General features: G+C 38.0%; 3 protein-coding genes across 3 annotated transcripts in view; 2 read left to right on the top strand and 1 right to left on the bottom strand.

Moving 5' to 3' along the window:
• The window catches only part of Cbr-lgc-33, a gene marked incomplete at both ends in the record, with an annotated part of 4,708 nt that extends 1,169 nt beyond the window's left edge, over nt 1-3,539 (top strand). Inside the window, 5 exons of the mRNA XM_002647074.2 lie at nt 37-394; nt 1,169-1,326; nt 1,935-2,121; nt 3,104-3,213; nt 3,411-3,539. Of these exons, the coding sequence (XP_002647120.2) occupies nt 37-394; nt 1,169-1,326; nt 1,935-2,121; nt 3,104-3,213; nt 3,411-3,539 (942 nt within the window). The remainder of the gene's footprint in view (nt 1-36; nt 395-1,168; nt 1,327-1,934; nt 2,122-3,103; nt 3,214-3,410) is intronic.
• Nucleotides 3,540-6,723: 3,184 nt separating this feature from the next.
• Cbr-faah-3 lies at nt 6,724-11,785 on the bottom strand (the record flags this gene model as incomplete). The annotated part of the gene is made up of 10 exons (XM_002647075.1): nt 6,724-6,882; nt 7,238-7,485; nt 8,218-8,353; nt 8,411-8,527; nt 8,713-8,963; nt 9,701-9,879; nt 10,263-10,564; nt 11,358-11,531; nt 11,590-11,667; nt 11,714-11,785. 10 exons carry the CDS (start codon nt 11,783-11,785, stop codon nt 6,724-6,726), a joined length of 1,716 nt encoding a protein of 571 aa, XP_002647121.1.
• Nucleotides 11,786-13,399: 1,614 nt separating this feature from the next.
• On the top strand, nt 13,400-17,397 carry Cbr-mrpl-2 (the record flags this gene model as incomplete). Its single annotated transcript, XM_002647076.1, has 6 exons — nt 13,400-13,456; nt 13,638-13,861; nt 14,181-14,315; nt 15,035-15,145; nt 16,227-16,439; nt 17,172-17,397. 6 exons carry the CDS (start codon nt 13,400-13,402, stop codon nt 17,395-17,397), a joined length of 966 nt encoding a protein of 321 aa, XP_002647122.1.
• Nucleotides 17,398-18,659: the final 1,262 nt, after the last annotated feature.

The raw sequence follows: 18,659 nt of genomic DNA, 5'->3' as shown, positions 1-18,659 counted from the left end.
CGTTCCAAAAATTCAAAAATAAAAGTCTTTTTCCAGAGAAATCTATATCTGGAAGTGATAATTGCGATGACGTGGATTGACGAACGACTCCGCCTTCGAGAATTGAAAGATCGATTTCCAATGCCTTTAGAATACCCAACATGGCATCCATCCCTCGTTTTCTCACCTACAGTAACCTCAAAACACACTACACTCGCCCCAACCACCGGAACAATGAATAGCTACAGTACCATCAAGACAACTGTAGAATGTCAAACGAATGCGTGGAAATATCCATTCGAGTCATTCACATGTACACTTTCTGTGGTCCCGGAAGGCGATGAGACACTTACAGTAACCCAATTTCATGATCTGAGAAGCGATACACAGAAATTACTGACCAATGTCTTTTTGGGTGAGTTTAGGAGCCATTTTAGAGCTCTAAAACTAGAAAAAATGAATTTAAACGCTAAAATTAGCCTGAAAACAATTTTTCTGACCATTTTGGAGGCGTGGCCTAGAAACCCAAAACTTTGGATTTCTAGGCCATCTCTCCAAAATGGGCGGGAAACTTGTTTCTAGGGTAATTTTTGCGTTTTAAGCACATTTTTAGCAAGCTTAACTGCTGAAAGTGACTTTTTAGCTCAAAAAAAGCTCAAAAAACACCCTGAAACTACATTTTCAGAAAAATGGGCTAGAAAACCAACAAAGTTAGGCCACATCTTGGAAAATGTGGTTTTAGGGGCTTAAAAGCTATTATTAGAGGTTGAAAATGTCAAAAATGCGCCTAAAACGCTAAAATTGATCTAGGAATGTATTTTTTGATCATTTTGGAGCCGTGGCCTAGAAATCCAAAAATTTTGGTTTTCTAGGCCACGTCTCGAAAATAGTTGGAAATACGGTTTCTAGGGTAATTTAAGCATTTTTAACACGTTTTTCTTATTTTCCCAGCCTAAAAATGCATCTAAAGCCCAAAAAATGGCCTGGAACATAAAATAAGAATTGGTGGCCTAGAAAATCAAAAGTTTGGGGTTTCTAGGCCATCTCTCCAAAATGAGCGGGAAACTTATTTCTAGGGTAATTTTAGCGTTTCAAAACGATTTTTTGCGTTTTCAACGCTCAAAAATGAGTCTTAAGCTATGAAAAATGGTCCAGGACAATATTTTTTTTAATTCCAAAGATTTTTCAGGTGACTACCCATCGTGTTCACTGGAATTCATTTTTAGATCCGAATGGCCGCGTGCACTACTCTCAACGTTCCTTCCGAGCATTTTAATAGTGTCTTCTGTATTTTTCGCTCAATGGAAACGGCGGAAAATTCAAATTTTAGTCTCCCTGGCGGCAATGGTTGGCATTTTGATTATGGTAGGGGGCGGAGTCTATTTTTTTTTCATTTTGAAAATGTGAAATTTGAATTCAGTGCGTTGGGAGCTTCAAAATGAGTATAATCATGAATAGGTTCCGTTCACTTTGATTTTACGGCGCGTCGCGGTCGTGCGTCGCGTGACAGAGGGAAACTTCAAAGTGAGCGGAGCCTAGCCGTGTTTGGGCTCATTTTAAAGCTCATAACATGCCAAATCTAGTGTTTTTTAAATTTTTGAGTTTGCTCGAAAACTCACAGAGTTACAGTACTTTTTGCATTTTTGGGTCCCACCACGAAAATTCGAAAATTTCAACACTTTTCAAATATAGTCGTGTTTAGGCTTATTTTGAAGCGTAAGACATGCTAAATTTAAATCCTGCGTAATGATTGCTTCAAAATGAACCCAAATTTGACTAGGATCCGAAAACGTTCGATTACTGTAGTTGATTCTTCAAACTACCGTAACCCCGCTAGTTTTGGTTCAAATATAGTCGTGTTTAGGCTCATTTTGAAGCTCTGAACTTACCAAATTCAAATTTTAAAATTTCAAAAAGTCCCATCCATGTATTTTTCTGAAAATTCCGATTTTCAGCTGTCTTCTCAACGCCCCTACACTGCAACTACTCTAATGGATCTCTGGTTATGCTCGAATTTTATTCATTCAGTTTTTTTGGTGTTAATCGATTTAACACTGCCCGCTAGAAGAGTACGGTACACTTTGATGGTCCATGTGGATGAGGAGAAGAAACAGGCAAATCCTGTCAAAATTATGACTACTTGTGGGTTTTTTGGCTGAAAATTGATTGAAAATTCGCTTTTTCGGGTCTTAAAAGTCATTTTTTGCTTTTGAAAATGTGAAAAATGAACTCAAAACATAAAAATTACCCTGAAAATTATGTTTCTGACAACTTTTGGAACGCGGCCTAGAAACCCAAAAATTTTGGATTTCTAGGCCACCTTCCCAAAATGGACGGAAAACTCATTTCTAGGGTAATTTCAGCGTTTTAAGCACATTTTCAGCATTTTTAACTCATGAAAACGCGTTTTAAGCTCGTCAAAACTCAAAAAACACCCTAAAACCTCGATTTTCAGAAAAATGGCCTAGAAAACCAACAAAGTTAGGCCATGTCTTGGGAGACGCAGTTTCTAGGGCTTTAAATGTCATTTTTAGAACAAAAACAAATAAAAAAAATAGGTGACTACAATAAAATGTAGGCCAGGAAACTGAATTTTCTAAGTGTGGCCTAACTTTTCCAGTTTTCTAGGCCACCGAAGAGAACTTGCTACTCTGGACCTAAAATTGGCTATTTTTGAGCTTAAAAATCATTCTTAGACGCTGAAAATGTTGAAAATTTGCTTAAAACGCTAAAATTAGCCCAGAAACCATGTTTTTGACAATTTTGGGAGAGTGGCCTAGAAAACCAAAAATTTGGTTTTCTAGGCCATCTTTTCAAAATGAACGGGAAACTCATTTCTAGGGTAATTTTAGTGTTTTAAGCGCATTTTTTGCATTTTTAACGACTAAAAATGACTTATAAGCCCAAAAAATAGCCTAAAACAACGTTTTCTGTTTGTCCGGATGTCCGAATATCCGCAAAACACTAAAATCATCATAACTAGGCTCAAAACCATCAGAAATCCATGAAAAGTAGCTTAAAATTTGTCTTTTTTTTGTTGTTATTTCTGATCTAAAACCTTACGCTATCTAGAATAATCCGAAACTACAGTAATCTCCCGAAAATTGAGAATTCATTATTTCAGCCGAAACCGAACACACAGGACCCCTCCGATTCGTGAATCATGTTATCGACTATTTGATGAAGAAAGAATACAAACCGACGACTACCGTAGTCACTGCGTGTCCCGGTCCAGTGAGTTCGGGGGGCTTGAAAAGCCTAAATTTTGGGCCTAAATGGCCTAAAATTGAAATTTTCAAATTTCAAAATTTCGGAGCAAACAAAAAAGTTGTCTAGACTGAAATTTCATTCTGACCCCGAATTTTTTGTTAAAATCATCAGAATTTCACTTCTGGAACCCAAAAAAGCTGAAAATCTGAAAACATTTCCAGACACCAATCCAACGTCAAATCACCACTGCCATGCTGGGAAATCGGAAACGAGCCGCCCTTTTCTGTGTTTTCTGCTCTTATCTCCTCTTTTTATTGATTTATGCAACTATTATCATAGCTATTGATTGATTGATAAACAATTTTTGAATTTTTGAAAAAAAAGTTTTTCAAAAAAAAAATTTTTTGTTGGACATTTTGAAAATTTCAATTTTTCGACTACTTTTGGTTTTGAGACAGTTCTAAATGCTAAAATCGGATTCCCCGCAATTTTTTACCCCCAAAACCATGGTTTTTGAGCGATTTGTGCATTTCGTCGTAAGATTCGGTGTTTGGTTTGGTGTTTGCACAGAATTGGAGCTACAGTAACCCGATAAAAAGAGTCAGAGACGCAGAAAAATACATTCTAGGGCAGTTTTCGATGGTAAATTCAAATTTTATGCTAACAAATATCAAAAAACTATGGGAAATCTGAAAAATCTTGACGAAAACCTTTTTTCGACATTTGTTCAAATTTTGGACAGTTTTTAATGCGAAATTCGATTTCCCCGAGCGTTTTTACCCCCAAAAATACCGCTTTCAGCTCATTTGTGCATTTTGTCGTAAGGTTCGGTGTTTGGTTTGGTGTTTGCACACAATCGGTGCTACAGTAACCCGAAAATTTGAAATTGAGCGCTAGAGACGCAGAAAAATGCTATCTAGAGTAGTTTTTGATGAGAAGTTCGAAATTGGTGTTAAAAAAAACGAAACAGCTCTAGAAAATGCAGAAATTACTGTGTTTAGGTTTCAGAAGGTTCCAGAAAACATTTTCAAATATTCAAATAATTTATTTTTGGGGAATTTTCGACAACAAAGAAATCGAATATTTTTGAGAATCGAATGTCTTTTTTCCTGATGAATTGGATTGTGTTTGCACATCTCTACCACAAAAATATTTTCTAGCTGGCATCTTGGCTAAATCGACCTTCTGTTGATGTTCTGGGTCGATAGGTTTCTGAAAAATGCTTTTTGAACCTTAAATACTGTCAACTTTGAGCCCATATATCTCGTTTCCTGTGAGAGATATCAAAAAGTTTTCAACTGATAACGAATTACTGATAATGCGATGAACATTTCACTAGTTGACCTTTTTTTGATATCTGTCACAGGAAGGTAGATAAATTGACTTCAAGTTAGGGGGCTGTTTAACTTCAAACCAATTTATCTCAATCTCCGTAAAATATATCAAAAATTAATCAACTGATAAAATGTTTGTCACAATATCAGCTACATTTTATCAGTTGGCACAATTTTGATATCTTTCACGAGAAGCAAGATAAATTGGCGAAAATACAACCCTGGCTAAAGACTAACGTTTGAGTTCTTGGCTTTCTGATTGACTTGTGTTCCAGTCATTGAGCAAACGGAATTCTTGCGACGACGAGGTGAGCAACAAAGCAACCATGATGACGAGAGCGAAAAGTAGAAGTGGTTTCATCTTGAAAACGAAATCAATGAATTACAGTACGGACTGAAGCTCAACGAGAATGGGAGAAGAAGTTTCAAAGGCTCTCTCTTTCTCTCATGAAAAACGACATTCCCAAATATGTGTCAACTATGTATCATTAAGAGATATAAAAAAATTTGTAAACTGATAAAATGTTAATGATAATATCATAAGCATTTTATCAGTTTACAAATTTTTGATATCTCTCACAGAAAACGAGATATTTCTACACAAAGTCTAAATGTAAAAACTCGCCTGACTATACGAAACTTTGAATTTTAGGACATATTCAGAAACTCCTCTACTTCCAGATGCTCTTCTGATGACAATTTCGTCTTGGATACGGTATTGATTCTCCATCAGAATATCGGTCTTCTTCAACATTAGTTTCTGTTGTTCCAAGACGAGTCTGCGCCTGATAAAGAAACCACTCTCTTATATGAAAATTCCTTGTCTTTGCTTTCAAAAAACCCGTATATCTCGCTTACTGTAATAGATATCAAGAAGTGGTCAACTGATAAAATGTTGTTGATATCATGATAAACATTTTATCAGTTGACAAAATTTTGATATCTGTCACAGGAAGTCAGATAAATTGGCTTAAAGTTAGAAGCGGTTTAGACTGATCCACAGTATCCGGCTCTTAACTTTAAGCCAGTTTATCTCGTTTTCTGTGAGAGATATCAAAAAGTTTTCAACTGATAAAATGTTTATCATAGTATCAATAACATTTGATCAGTTGACAAAATTTTGATATCTGCCACAGAAAGCTAGATAAATTGGCTCAAAAACTCACCAATTTCCGAAATCCAACAAAAATCACATATAGGAATGCTCAGAAAAAATCATAGTATGGGGTAAGCAGAAAAAAATCAGATATCCGCTTTCTAAAAACTAATGAAGGCTATGTGTCTAGATGCACTCTTATATACCCCTCCTATCCCCTTGAGAAAAAAGTGGGCGGAGCTTAGGCGGGATCACTAAAAGGTGAGGCGGCATTCGACAAAGAACCTCCGACAAAGGCACCGAAAGAACAACATGAGGAGAGAGATGAGAGACGCAGAGAATACAGAAGATAACGTTTGAAAAATACTTTTTATGACTCTTTATAAGTTATTTTTTATAAATTATGAGAATTAGATGTGTTATTTGAACTTGTTAGACCCATTTCTGGAAGATTCCAATTCCCATAACTGTTGAAAAACTCATCTGATCTTTTTGAAATTAATCTCATTGTGTTTTTAACGCTGAGAGCTTCAAAATGAGCCTAAACACGACTAGGCTCCGCTCACTTTGAAATTTCCCATCGGCACGCGACGCACGACCGCGACGCGTCGGAAAAATGAAAGTGGGGGGGGGGGGGGGGGACACTAGTCGTGTTTAGGCTCATTTTGAAGCTTATTTAATTTTAGATTGATTTGTATACTTTTCATAAAATTTGGACCATAATTAACGGGATTACGGGAGTTTCAAGAATCGAGACTACAGTAATCCAAAGTTTACGAATTCTAGTCAATTTTGGGCTTATTTCCAAGCAATATTTAGGTTGAGTTTGAATTAAGGATGTATTTTGCTTCAAAATGAACCCCAACACGACTAGGCTCCGCCCATATTGAAATTTCCATGAGACACGCGACGCACGACCGCGACGCGCCAGAAAAAATAAAAATAACCGGAATGTAGTCGTGCTTGGGCTCATTTTGAAGCTCATTTAATTCCAGATCGATTTGTATAGTTTTTGTCAAATTTAGACAAAAAGTAGCCAAGATACGGTAAAAAGAAATGAGACTATTTATTAATTGCAAATTTCCAAAAATTCGAACAAAGTTATCAATTTTTGTAATACAATCCAATCCTCTCCTCAACATCTCTCAATAGTCTCAAGACCATTTCTTCGCGGAATGGTGGAGCGGCGATTTGAACTGCAACCGGAAGCCCATCACAATTCTTCGATTCTGACACGATTTTACGGTCCCACGAGTCCTCGGTCTGCAAATTTCAGGGTTTTTTAAAAAAATATTCAGCGTTTTTGAGCCGAAATCAATTCCAGTGTGTTCGTGACGTTGAGAGCTTCAAAATGAGCTCCAACACGACTAGGCTCCGCCCATTTCGAAATTTCAGACGCGCCGCGGTCATGCGTCGCGTGTCTAGGACGAATTTTCAAAGTGGGCGGAGCCTAGTCGTGTTTAGGCTCATTTTGAAGCATATGAAATTTCAGACACAAATTTTTAAAATTTATTGATTTTGGAGCAAAATTAACCGAGATACGGTAGTTTTGAAAAAATTCCAATTTGGATATTTCTTGGAATTTTGAATTAAGAAAATTAAATCTCAAATTTCCTACCTTAACCTTTCTCAACTCCTGCTCATCTTCTGGTTTCTGTACAGTAACCGGTACAGTACCCGCCGCGAAATCAATCAAATTATAGAGTGCCGTGTAGCTGGTTGCGGACATAATTTTGTTGGGAACCCCGTGGTGTGGGGGTGGACAACCGAACGATGGACACACTATCGCGTCGAGACCCTTCGCACGCATCGCCATGACGAATTCATGACGGTAGTCCTCGATTTTCTCGTGCATTAGACGCATTTCTGGAAGATTCTTGATTTTTTGGAATTTTCTAAGCTTTAAACGTGTTAAAAACTTGTCAAAACAGTCTGAAACTAGTTTGAACGTTTTTGTCTTGTTGAAAGCTTTACAATGAATCTAAACACGACTAGGATCCGCCCATTTTGATTTGTTCGGGCGCGTCGCGGACGTGCGTCGCGCGTCTAGGTGAAATTCCAAAATGGGCGGAGCCTAGTCGTGTTTGGGCTCATTTTGAAGCATTTTATTTTTTAAACATATTGAATATATATTCCATCTAGTTCTAACCGAGATACGGTAGTTTTTTTTGGGGTCTCTTCATGAAAATTACAAAAATGACCGTATCTCGGTTAGTTTTTGTTCAATTCTATTGAAAATTAAATCAGAGAGTTTGAAATTTGAAATTCTTCGAAATGAGCCCAAACACGACTAGGCTCCGCCCACGTTGAAATTCCACCTGGACACGCGACGCACGACCGCGACGCGCCGGAAAAATAAACATGATCGGATTCTAGTCGTGTTTGGGCTCATATTGAAGCTCTCAACATGCCGATCTGACGATTTTTGAGCTTTTTCGTTAGCATCAAAAACAACAGAGTTACGGTACTTTTTACATTTTTGGGTCCCACCACGAAATTTCGAAATTTCAAACTTGTTCCAATGTAGTCGTGTTTGGGCTCATTTTGAAGCTCTCACTGAGCCAAATTCAAATTTTCAAGTTTCCCGCCAAACCGTACCTTCTGTATCATGCGGCAGCTGCTGAATAATCTGTCGTTCCCGCCGATTTGGCCAGTATTTTCTCAAAATTCGTTGTACAAAATGGGGCAAACGGGCTACAGGGAATCCAATGTTGGATTCTGGAGGAATTATGTCCTAAAATTTAAAAAAATAATAATACAATCTGTGTGTCTGTCTATCCAGATGTCCTACATTTGCGAGACTATTCATCAGGTAGAGACCACCATCGGCAGTGGCGCCGGCGCAAAAGATACTGTACATGTGGTCGGGACGAGGGACTTCAAACTCGATAAGATCATGTCCAAGATCCTGGAAAAATTGGGTTACTGTACTTTTTTGAATTTTTGAAAAATATGGAAAATGAGCAATTTTTTTCAGATTTTTTGCAAAAAATTCAAATTTTCAAATTATTGAAAAATTTTGATTTTTTAACCCAGTAAAAACCAGTAGATTTTGGGCTTTTCAAAAAATTTGAAAATTTTGGATTACTGTACCTTCAAAACCTCCACTGTCTCCTTTACAGCCCTCTCATAGGCTGGAGAGGCCTTCTGATAGCCGTCATTCAGGTAAAATCCAATTTTCAGCGAATTTTTAGCATTATAAATGTCCTCTCGGAATTTGACAGGCGGTAGGTACACATCTTTTTCGAAAAGCGCCAAATCATTCCATTTTAAACGAAGGTACTCCACACAGACGTCGATGTTCTTTGCGAGCGGTCCTTCGACGGAGAGAAGGAGCTGACGACCTGGAAAATGACATTTTTGAGTTGAGCGAGTCGAGTGCTTCAAAATAAGCCCAAACACGATTAGGCTCCGCCCACTATAAGGGTTTCTTAGGGGAGTACTGCACCTTTAAAATGGACGTGGCCTAATTTTTGCACCTGGTGGCCTAGATTTTGATTCTTCTATATTGAAATTATTCCAGTTTGATTTTACATGTCAAGCGCTTCAAAATGAGCCCAAACACGACTAGGCTCAGCCCACTTTCATTTTTACGCGCGCGTCGCGGTCGTGCGTCGCGTGCCGAAGAGAAAATTCAAAGTAAGCGGAGCCTAGTCGTGTTTAGGCTCATTTTGAAGCATTTTTGATTTCAAATTCAATAATAATATTTTTCTCAAGTTTGGACAAAAGTGAACCGAGATACGGTACTTTTTTGGGTATCAACACGGAAATTACAAAAACTACCGTATCTCGGTCATTTTTTGTCTTATTTTGACAAAAATAGAATCATTGTGTTTGAAATTCAGAATGCTTCAAAATGAGTCCAAACACGATTAGGCTCCGCTTACTTTGAAACTGACACGCGACGCACGACCGCGATGCGCCTGAAAAAAGAAAATGGGCGGAGCCTAGTCGTGTTTGGACTCATTTTGAAGCTATCAACGCGCTTAATTTAAATTTTTGTTTTTTGTCAGGTTTGGAGCGCAATTTAGAAAGTTATAGTGGAATTTTCCAAAAAAAAAACTTTTTTTTCAAAATTCACCTGGAATCGACGCGGTTTTTCCCAATTGTGGCGATCGATCGGATGAGCTCTTAAAGCCAGCGATTCCACAAAATGATGCTGGAGTTCTGACGGATCCGCCAACATCGGTTCCAATTCCCAGAACACTCCCGCCAAGTGCAACGAGAGCGGCTCCACCGCCTGATGAGCCTCCGGGCACTCTGAAAATTTAGATTTTTGTATTTAATTTTGAGTTAAATCTAAAATTTTTAAGTTTGGCATGCGAAGAGCTTCAAAATGAGCTCAAACACAACTAGGCTCCGCCCATTTTGAGGGGTACTGTACCTTGCTGGCCTAACTTTTGCGTCCTGGTGGCCTAGGTTTTGATTTTTCACTTTCGAAACATGCATACTATTGTTTGGCAGGTCAAGCGCTTTAAAATGAGCCTAAACACAACTAGGCTCCGCCCACTTTGATTTTACGGCGCGTCGCGGTCAAGGCGAAATTTCAAAGTGGGCGGAGCATATTCATGTTTAGGCTCATTTTGAAGCTCACAATCTCCCAAATTCAGTTTTCTTAAAATTATTACAAAAATATTTCTTACCTGGTCGTATCAAAGGGATTACTGGTGGATCCATAGACCGGATTCGAGCATCCAAAGCTGAGCAATGCAATTGGGATATTGGTATGAACGAATGGAACGGCGCCAAGTCTTATCAATTGATCAACTGATAAGGAATTGGATTTCGATGGATTATTGATGTTTTGAGAATATCCCAGTGTCGAATCCATATTTTTCACATGAATCGACTCTTTTATGGAGACGGGGACACCGAAAAGTGGCGGTTTTTTGTAGTCCGGATCCTTGGCAAGGGTCTCCAAGTGCTGAGCAATCTCCAGAGCCTCCTGAAATATCGAAAAGTCTAGAAAATTTCATTTAAAAAGACCCAAAACCCATTGAAAGTGACTCAGAAGGCTACCGTAGCCCCGTTGATTTTTGTCCGAATGCTTTCAATTTTGCGAATTTGACCTTGGCGTGCTGAGAGCTTCAAAATGAGCCTAAACACGACTAGGCTTCGCCCACTTTGATTTTTCAGCTGCGTCGCGGTCGTGCGTCGCGTGTCTCACCGAAAATTCAAAAAGGGCGGAGCTTAGTCGTGTTTGGGCTCATTTTGAAGCATTTCAAATTTCAAGCTTAATGATTTTACATTCGTCAAAATTGTACAAAAACTAACCGAGTTATGGTAGTTTTTGTGATTTTCGTGGTGGGACTCCAAAAAACTAGTATCTCGGCTAGTTTTTGTCTAAACTTGATGAAAACTATACAAATCGATCTGGAATTGAATGTGCTTCAAAATGAGCCTAAACTCGACTAGGCTCCGCTTACTTTGAAAATTTCGGTGCGTCGCGGTCGTGCGTCGCGTGTCAAGACGAAATTTCAAAGTGGACGGAGCCTAGTCGTGTTTGGGCTCATTTTGAAGCTCTTGACTTGATAAATCTGATGAAAATGACTAAAACTTGAACTTTTCAATTTCTAGGCCACCAATTCCGGTTTTCTAGGCCAGCCTCCCCTTGAGCTATTAAAATAGCTTAAAATAGCTCAAAATAGTTCAAAATTAGGGGTTTTATATTCATTTTGAAGCTCTGGGCCCGCCAAATTCGTACTGTTATTAGTTTTGCTATTTTCGGATTACTGTACCTGAATAAAAAGGCAAACACAGTTGGTCTTCTCGTTAGCCTCAAAAGCCTTCCGCTGGAATGCTCTTAAAGTTTCCACTGGCTGAAAATTGCCATTTTTTAGCGATTCTCGAAGATTCTGGAACTCCTGGAAGTTGATTTCAGCCGCACGAGCTGGGTCCAGTTTTTCGAAATTCTGAAAAAAAAATTTTGGCTGAAAATTTTTTTTTCAGATTTTAAAAATTTTTTCTTACATTTCTAGCCCAATCGAAGTTTACTTTCCTATCAGCTTGACGCTGTTTGATGAGCGTTTTCAGCTTCTGGCGATGATTCTGGATAAATTTTAAGAATTTTCAGAAATTTTCCAGAAAAACTCACAATATAGCCCAAAATTTTGGGAATTGCCCAAATTAAGAGCCCAAAAATGGTCCACAAGATTGCTGATAACATTATCAGCAAACTTTCTGAAAATTTCAGCCTAAAAATGAAAAAATCTCAAAAAAATGACTCGAAAAAAAACCGTTGAAATTGAGCAAAATGAATTTTCAAAAAGTTTGGAACTACCGTAACTCTGGTGATTTTCATCCAAATCAGTTGAAACTTACAAATTCAGTTTTGGCGCAACGAGAGCTTCAAAACGAGCCCAAACACGATTAGGTTCCGCACACTTTGAAAATTCCGGCGCGTCGCGGTCGTGCGTCGCGTGTCAAATGGGAAATTTCAAGGTGAGCGGAGCCTAGTCGTATTTGGGCTCATTTTGAAGCTCTCAACTTGATAAATCTAATGAAAATTGTTTAAGTCTGAAAATTTCAACTTCTAGGCCACCAATTTCAGAATTTAAGAAAAATGAAAAATTCAAAAATCTGAGAAAAAAATTTTTTTTTCCTAATTTTTCCTTTAAAACTAGAAAAAAACGTCGGAAAATTACAAAGCGACATTTTCAGCACTCTTATCAATGATAATTTATACTGTAAATTTTTGAAAAAAAAATTCTGAAAAAAAGAATTTTTCCATTTTTTTCAGAACATAAAAATTGAAGAAAAAAGTTTGAAAAAGTGGAAATTTTACGATTTTTCTTGTGATTTTTTTCGCTTATCAGTTATCAGGTGGACTTTGGAATCTTAGTGATAAGAAATTGGAGATAGGAAGAGAGACGCAGAGAAAAAAGTATTTATTGATTCTAGAACAACTACCGTAACTTTGCTATTCGTCTAAAAGCCTAAAAATGAAAAAATCTCAAAAAAAAAATCTCGAAAAAACCGTTGAAATTGAGCAAAATGAATTTTCAAAAAGTTTGAAACTACCGTAACTCTGGTGATTTTCATCCAAATCAGTTGAAGCTTGCAAATTCAGTTTTGGCGCAACGAGAGCTTCTAAACGAGCCTAAACACGACTAGACTCCGCCCACTTTGATTTTTCCGGCGCGTCGCGGTCGTGCGCCGCGTGTCGGAGGTAAATTTCAAAATGGGCGGAGCCAAGTCGTGTTTAGGCTCATTTTGAAGCTCTTGACGTCCCATAAACAATGAATTCAATTTTATCAGATTTGGACTGAAATTAACCGAGATACGGTAGTTTTTGTGATTTACGTTGTAGGGACCGATAACAAATCGGATGTTTTCCGAAAATTTGTTGTCTTTTTGCACATTTTTCAAACGACATCAAATAGAATTTAAAACTTTGTTCGAATTCATGTGAATATTCTGAATTTGATGTCTGGAGCCCAGCAAGTCTAAAATTGTTGTTTCATCTCAATTTTTCGTTTTAAGCATTATTTTTCTTCAACTTTCTTGTTTTCTATAGTTTTTCCAACGCTGTTTTGTTTATTTTCAGTTCAAATCCCACAAAAATTGGCTGAAAATGAGCCAAAAATGAGCCTAAAACCGATTCCCCTTCTTTTTCAATTCAAATTCGCGCGCTTTTTAGGAGGGTGTGCGACAGAGCGCGCTTGCATTTTTCATCCGTTTTTCTTTCATTTTTCGTCATTTTCCCTCTGTTTTTGTCGGTTTTTTCTCAATTTTTTTTCGTTTTTTCTGGAAATTTCCGCTAAAAATTCAAGTTTTCAGCATGATCAGCTCATTGGCAGTTGAGTTTGGCGCGTTGCGGCTCGCATGCTCCCCAAAGGTAAGTGGAAAAATTCTAAACATCTTTTGGTCGATTTTTATAGTTTTCAGGGGGTTTTTGGTGGTTTTTAGGGTTTCTAGACCCTCAAAATGCGATTTTTCGGGTCGGAAACCTTGAAAAAACGAAAAAAATTGGGGAAAAATCCAAAATTTTCGAACAATTCAAAATTTACCAATTTCAGATCATTACAGCCACTCGAAACCTGCCGGCTCGTGGCACCAAACCACTGCCACGTCATCTCTGGGACATGGCCGATATGGAAGAGAAAACCGGCGGCCGCTATACCCACAAACCACTCAGAATCAACAGATTGGGAGGAAGAGACCCGGAAACCGGCCGAAAAGTCAATCAACACATCGGTGGCGGCGTCAAATTTGACTATTTTATGATTGATTTTCATAGGAGGTTCGGGAATTTTCGAAAAAACGCGAAAAAATGAGCCAAAATCCATGTTAAAATTCATTTTTGTCTGAAAATCCCGATTTTTGGCTGAAACTAGCTGATCCTAGGGTTTTCAGATTCCAAAAATCGGAATTTGTGATCCCCAAATGCCCTAAAAGTGCGAAAAAACCAAGAAAATCCGTGATTTTCGTCTGAAAATAGCTAATCCAAGGGTTTCCAGATCTAGAAATGCTCGAAAAATCGTTTTGAACCAGAATTTTCAGCCAAAAATTGATTTTTGGCTTAAAATCCTTGATTTACAGCCTCAAAATTGGATTTTCAGAGGTCCAACCGCCCAAGGATCCACCTATGACGAGCGGGTGCTAGAAGTACGTCGCGACGCCAATCGAACGTGTCACATCGCGCTGTGTGCTGGGATGCAGGGAAAACGATGGATTTTGGCGACGGAGAACATGAAGTAGGCGCGCTAATTCTGGAAAAATTGGCTGAAAATAAGCAAAAACACAGTTTTTAAGCCCAAAAATCGATTTTAGCTAAACTTTTTAGCTCAGAAATTCATTTTTCCAGCGAAAAACAGCTATTTTTAGCTCAAAACTGATTTGTGGCTCATTTTGAGCTCAAAAATATCGATTTCCAGCTGTGTTTAAGATGGAAAATTCGAAATTTTCAGCCAAAAAATTGAAATTTACAACCTAAATATGGTTTCCAGCCATTTTAAGCTCAAAAATCCAAAAATTATGGCCGAAATATCATTTTGGGAGCATTTTAAGCTTGAAAATATTGATTTTTAGCTAATTTTAAGCTCAAAATTTTGCAGTTTGGAGCCTTAATATCATTTCAAGATCATTTTAAGCTTAAAAATATCGATTTTCAGTTGTTTTCAAGCTCGAAAATTCAATTTTCCAGCCCAAACTTCATTTTGGGATCATTTTAAGCTCAAAAATATTGATTTTTAGCTGTTTTTAAGCTCAAAAAATCCAAAAATTATGGCCTAAATATCATTTTGGGAGCATTTTAAGCTTGAAAATATAGAGATTCAGCTAATTTTAAGCTCAAAATCTCGATTTCCAGCGGTTTTAGGGTAACAAAATCGAAAATTTCAGCCCAAACTTCATTTTTAGCTCATCTTATGCCCTGAAATTCACATTTCCAGCCAAATCGTTTCTCATTTTTCAGAGCCGGAGACATCATCTCAACGAGTGGCCATTTGTCTGAAAATCCAGTGATTGGAGTGGAAGGGAATGCGTATCCAATTGGATCGTTGGCTGCGGGTACTGTCATCAATAGGTGAGTCGTTTTAAGCTGAAAATTGACCTAAAAATGGCTGAAATCGACCCAATTTGGCTGAAAATGGTCCAAAATTCGTCCAAAAAGCTGAAAAAGGGCTATTCCAGGTCGGTTTTGGCGTTTTTGGAGCTAAAAATCGACCCTAATTGGCTGAAATTGGCCTATAACATGACCGGAAATTAGCCATTTCCAGTTATTTTGAGCTGAAAATAGACTTGAAAATCGCTGAAAACGAGGAAAAACCGTCTGAAATCGCTTAAAATTGGTCCAAAATGACTTAGAATCCGTCTAAAACAGTCTGAAATTGCCTCAAATTTGTTATAGCAAGCTGGAAAATCGATTTTAGCTTGTTTTAAGTCATTTTTAGAACTATTTTAAGCTGAAAACATATCTAAAATGGCTGAAAATGGGTGAAAACCCGTCTGAAATTGCCCGAAATAGGCCGAAAATGATCCCAAATAGGTATTTTTGGCTAGTTGAAAGCAAATTTTAGCTTGAATTTGACCTAGAAATTGCTGAAATTTGGCTTAAAATTGGTCCAAAATGACTTAGAATCCGTCTAAAACAGTCTGAAATTGCCTCAAATTCGTTAGAGAAAGCTGGAAAATCGATTTCAAGCTGTTCCAGATCAATTTTAGCATGTTTTAAGTCATTTTTAGAGCTATTTTAAGCTGAAAACTGACCTAGAAATGGCTGAAAATGGGTGAAAAACCGTCTGAAATTGGCCAAAAAAAATAGCAAATTTTAGCTTGAAATCGACCTAGAAATTGCTGAAATTCGGCTTAAAATTGTTCTAAAATGGCTGTAATTAGCTCAGAATAGCTCGAAATCAGCCTTAAATGACCTAAAATGGTACTTTGAAAATGTTTTGAAGCCAAAAAATCGGATTTTCAGCCAAAAATCCATATTTTTGCCGGAAAAATAGCTGAAAAATCGAATTTCTGACCGATTTTCAGCATCGAAAATCTTATTTTATGACGTTTTTAGCTGATTTTAAGCTCGAAAATTTAGATTTCCCAGCCAAAAATCCCAATTTTGACCAACTTTGGACCATTTTAAGCCAATTTTCCTTCATTTTCAGCATCGAACGCTACCCCACAATGGACTCGGAGACGTTTGTGAAGGCCGCCGGCACGTCAGCGACCATCGTCCGTCACCAGGGCGACTATACCGTAATCAAATTGCCCCATAAGCACGAATTCTCACTTCATCGAGAGTGTATGGCTACAGTAGGACGACTATCGCATGCCGATATTGATTCCAAGATTTTCGGATCCGCACAAATGCATCGGAGGTGAGCGGAATGGCTGAGAATGGCTAAAATTGACTTTTTATGAAACTTGAAATCGATTTTTTTGAAAATTCTAGCAAACTTCCCCTAATTCTTGATTCAAATTCGAACTGGGCTTGTTCCGTGCTTCAAAATGAGCCCCATATTGCCTAGGCTCCGCCCACTTTGAACTTTCAGCTAGACACGCGACGCACGACCGCGACGCAGTCGAAAAAAGCAAAGTGGACGGAGCCTAGGCAATATGGAGCTCGTTTTAAAGCTCATTGAATTTCAAATCGATATGTATAATTTTTATTGAAGTTCAATCAAAATTAGCTGGGTTACGGTAGTTTGAAGAACCGAGACTACAGTAATCCAAAATTCGATTGGATCCTAGTCGAGTTTGGGCTCATTTTAAAGCATTTCTCACTGTGAATTTGAATTCAGCATGCCATACGCTTCAAAATGAGCCCAAACACGCCTAGGCTCCGCTCACATCAAGCTACTGGAGACCCCTAAAAGTGGGCGGAGCCTAGAGGCAATATGGGGCTCATTTCAAAGCTCATTGAATTTCAAATCGATCTGTATTGTTTTCATGTATTTGGACCTAAATTTAGCTCATTTTAAAGCGCTTTTTGCGCCAAAGCATGTATTGCTCTCCAAAATGAGCCCAAATTCGAAATTTATCGATTTCTTGAATTTTTGTTGGGTCCCACCACGAAATTCCCAAATTTGAACCCACATTTTTCGTTGCAGATTCGGCTACAAAATGTCCTCTGGCTTGTTCCACAAAAAAGACGGCTATTTCGGACGCAAGGTTCGTGCTCTTCCGCCGGTTCGTCAGCTGGACACGCCCCCACAGGCTCCGCCCCCTTTCCAACGGTTCACTTTGACGAAAACGGACCTATCGGGACTTCATGGACACGCGAAAGTACACAATTTGATTCCATCCGGATATTCGACGAGGGATTATCCGGAATAATTTGATTTCTGATAGCGATTTTTTGATTTTTATGATTTTTTTTGCTAATTTTTTGTTTTTTTTTAAAATTTCTGGAATAAAATAGTGTAGATTTGCCGATTTTATTGTGTTTGGACCGCGGAGAGCTTCAAAATGAGCCCAAACACGACTAGGCTCTGCCCATTTTGAATTTTGGCGGGAGCACGCGACGCACGACCGCGACGCACCTGAGAAACTCAAAATGGCCGGAGCCTAGTCGTGTTTGGGCTCATTTTAAAGCACATAGCATGACAAATTTGCATTCTTAGCTCGAATTTCATTAAATGCAAAAATTTTAAAAGAAAAAGAAAAAAAAAAGCTTTTTTGAACAAAGTTTGAAGTTTTGATTTATCCATAACTTTGTCAAATTTGTTTTAAACACGAAAATTTTTAGTTTTTCGAGTTTCTCATGCTGAAAGCTTCAAAATGAGCCTAAACACGGCTAGGCTCCGCCCACTTTTGTTTTTCCGACGCGTCGTGCGTCGCGGTCGTCACATGGAAAATTCAAAGAGGGCGCAGCCTAGTCGTGTTTAGGCTCATTTTGAAGCTAAAAATCTCAGAAATCTCAAAAAATGGCTTAAGACAGTTTCCACAATCCAAAATCGATAAATATTAGAAAATTCGAAAAAAAAAACTTCGAAAATTCTGAAAATTTCCGAAAATTCAAATTTTTGCATTATGAAACTGCTATAGTAGTACTCAACTCATCAAGCGCTTTAAGATAAGCCCAAACTCGACTATGCTCCGCCCATTTTCATTTTCCCCGGCGCGTCGCGGTCGTGCGTCGCGTGTCACATGGGAAATTCAAAGTGGACGGAGCCTGGTCGCGTTTGGGCTCATTTTGAAGCATTTGAAAATTCAAACTCAATGCTATATTTTTTGTCGAAATCGAGCGAGAACTAACCGAGATACGGTAGTTTTGGGAGGGGGGGAGGGGGGGGGGTTTCGTGGTAAGTCCAGAAATATTTTATATTTCGAAGTTTTTTTTTGGCTTTCCAGTAGACAAATTTTCATGAAAGTCATACCGTTTTATAGAAGATTTTTTGTAGAAAACATTGACAGTTCGAATTTTCAGAAAATTCTGAATTTGACGTCTTCTGGGGTTAAAACTCTGAAATGCGGTTTAAAATGTACTAATTAATGTTTCAAGGACCATAACTTTAGTTCTAGTTAACCAAATTAAATGAAATAAAAACTAAAAAATGTAAAATCTCTTGTAGAATATTTCAAAATTTTAAATTTTC

Source organism: Caenorhabditis briggsae (assembly GCF_000004555.2).
Source record: "Caenorhabditis briggsae complete genome, chrIV, whole genome shotgun sequence".
In the NCBI taxonomy this organism is placed as follows: domain Eukaryota; kingdom Metazoa; phylum Nematoda; class Chromadorea; order Rhabditida; family Rhabditidae; genus Caenorhabditis; species Caenorhabditis briggsae.
The sequence above is the reverse complement of the archived record's forward strand: the minus strand, read 5'-3'. Positions and strand labels throughout refer to the sequence as shown.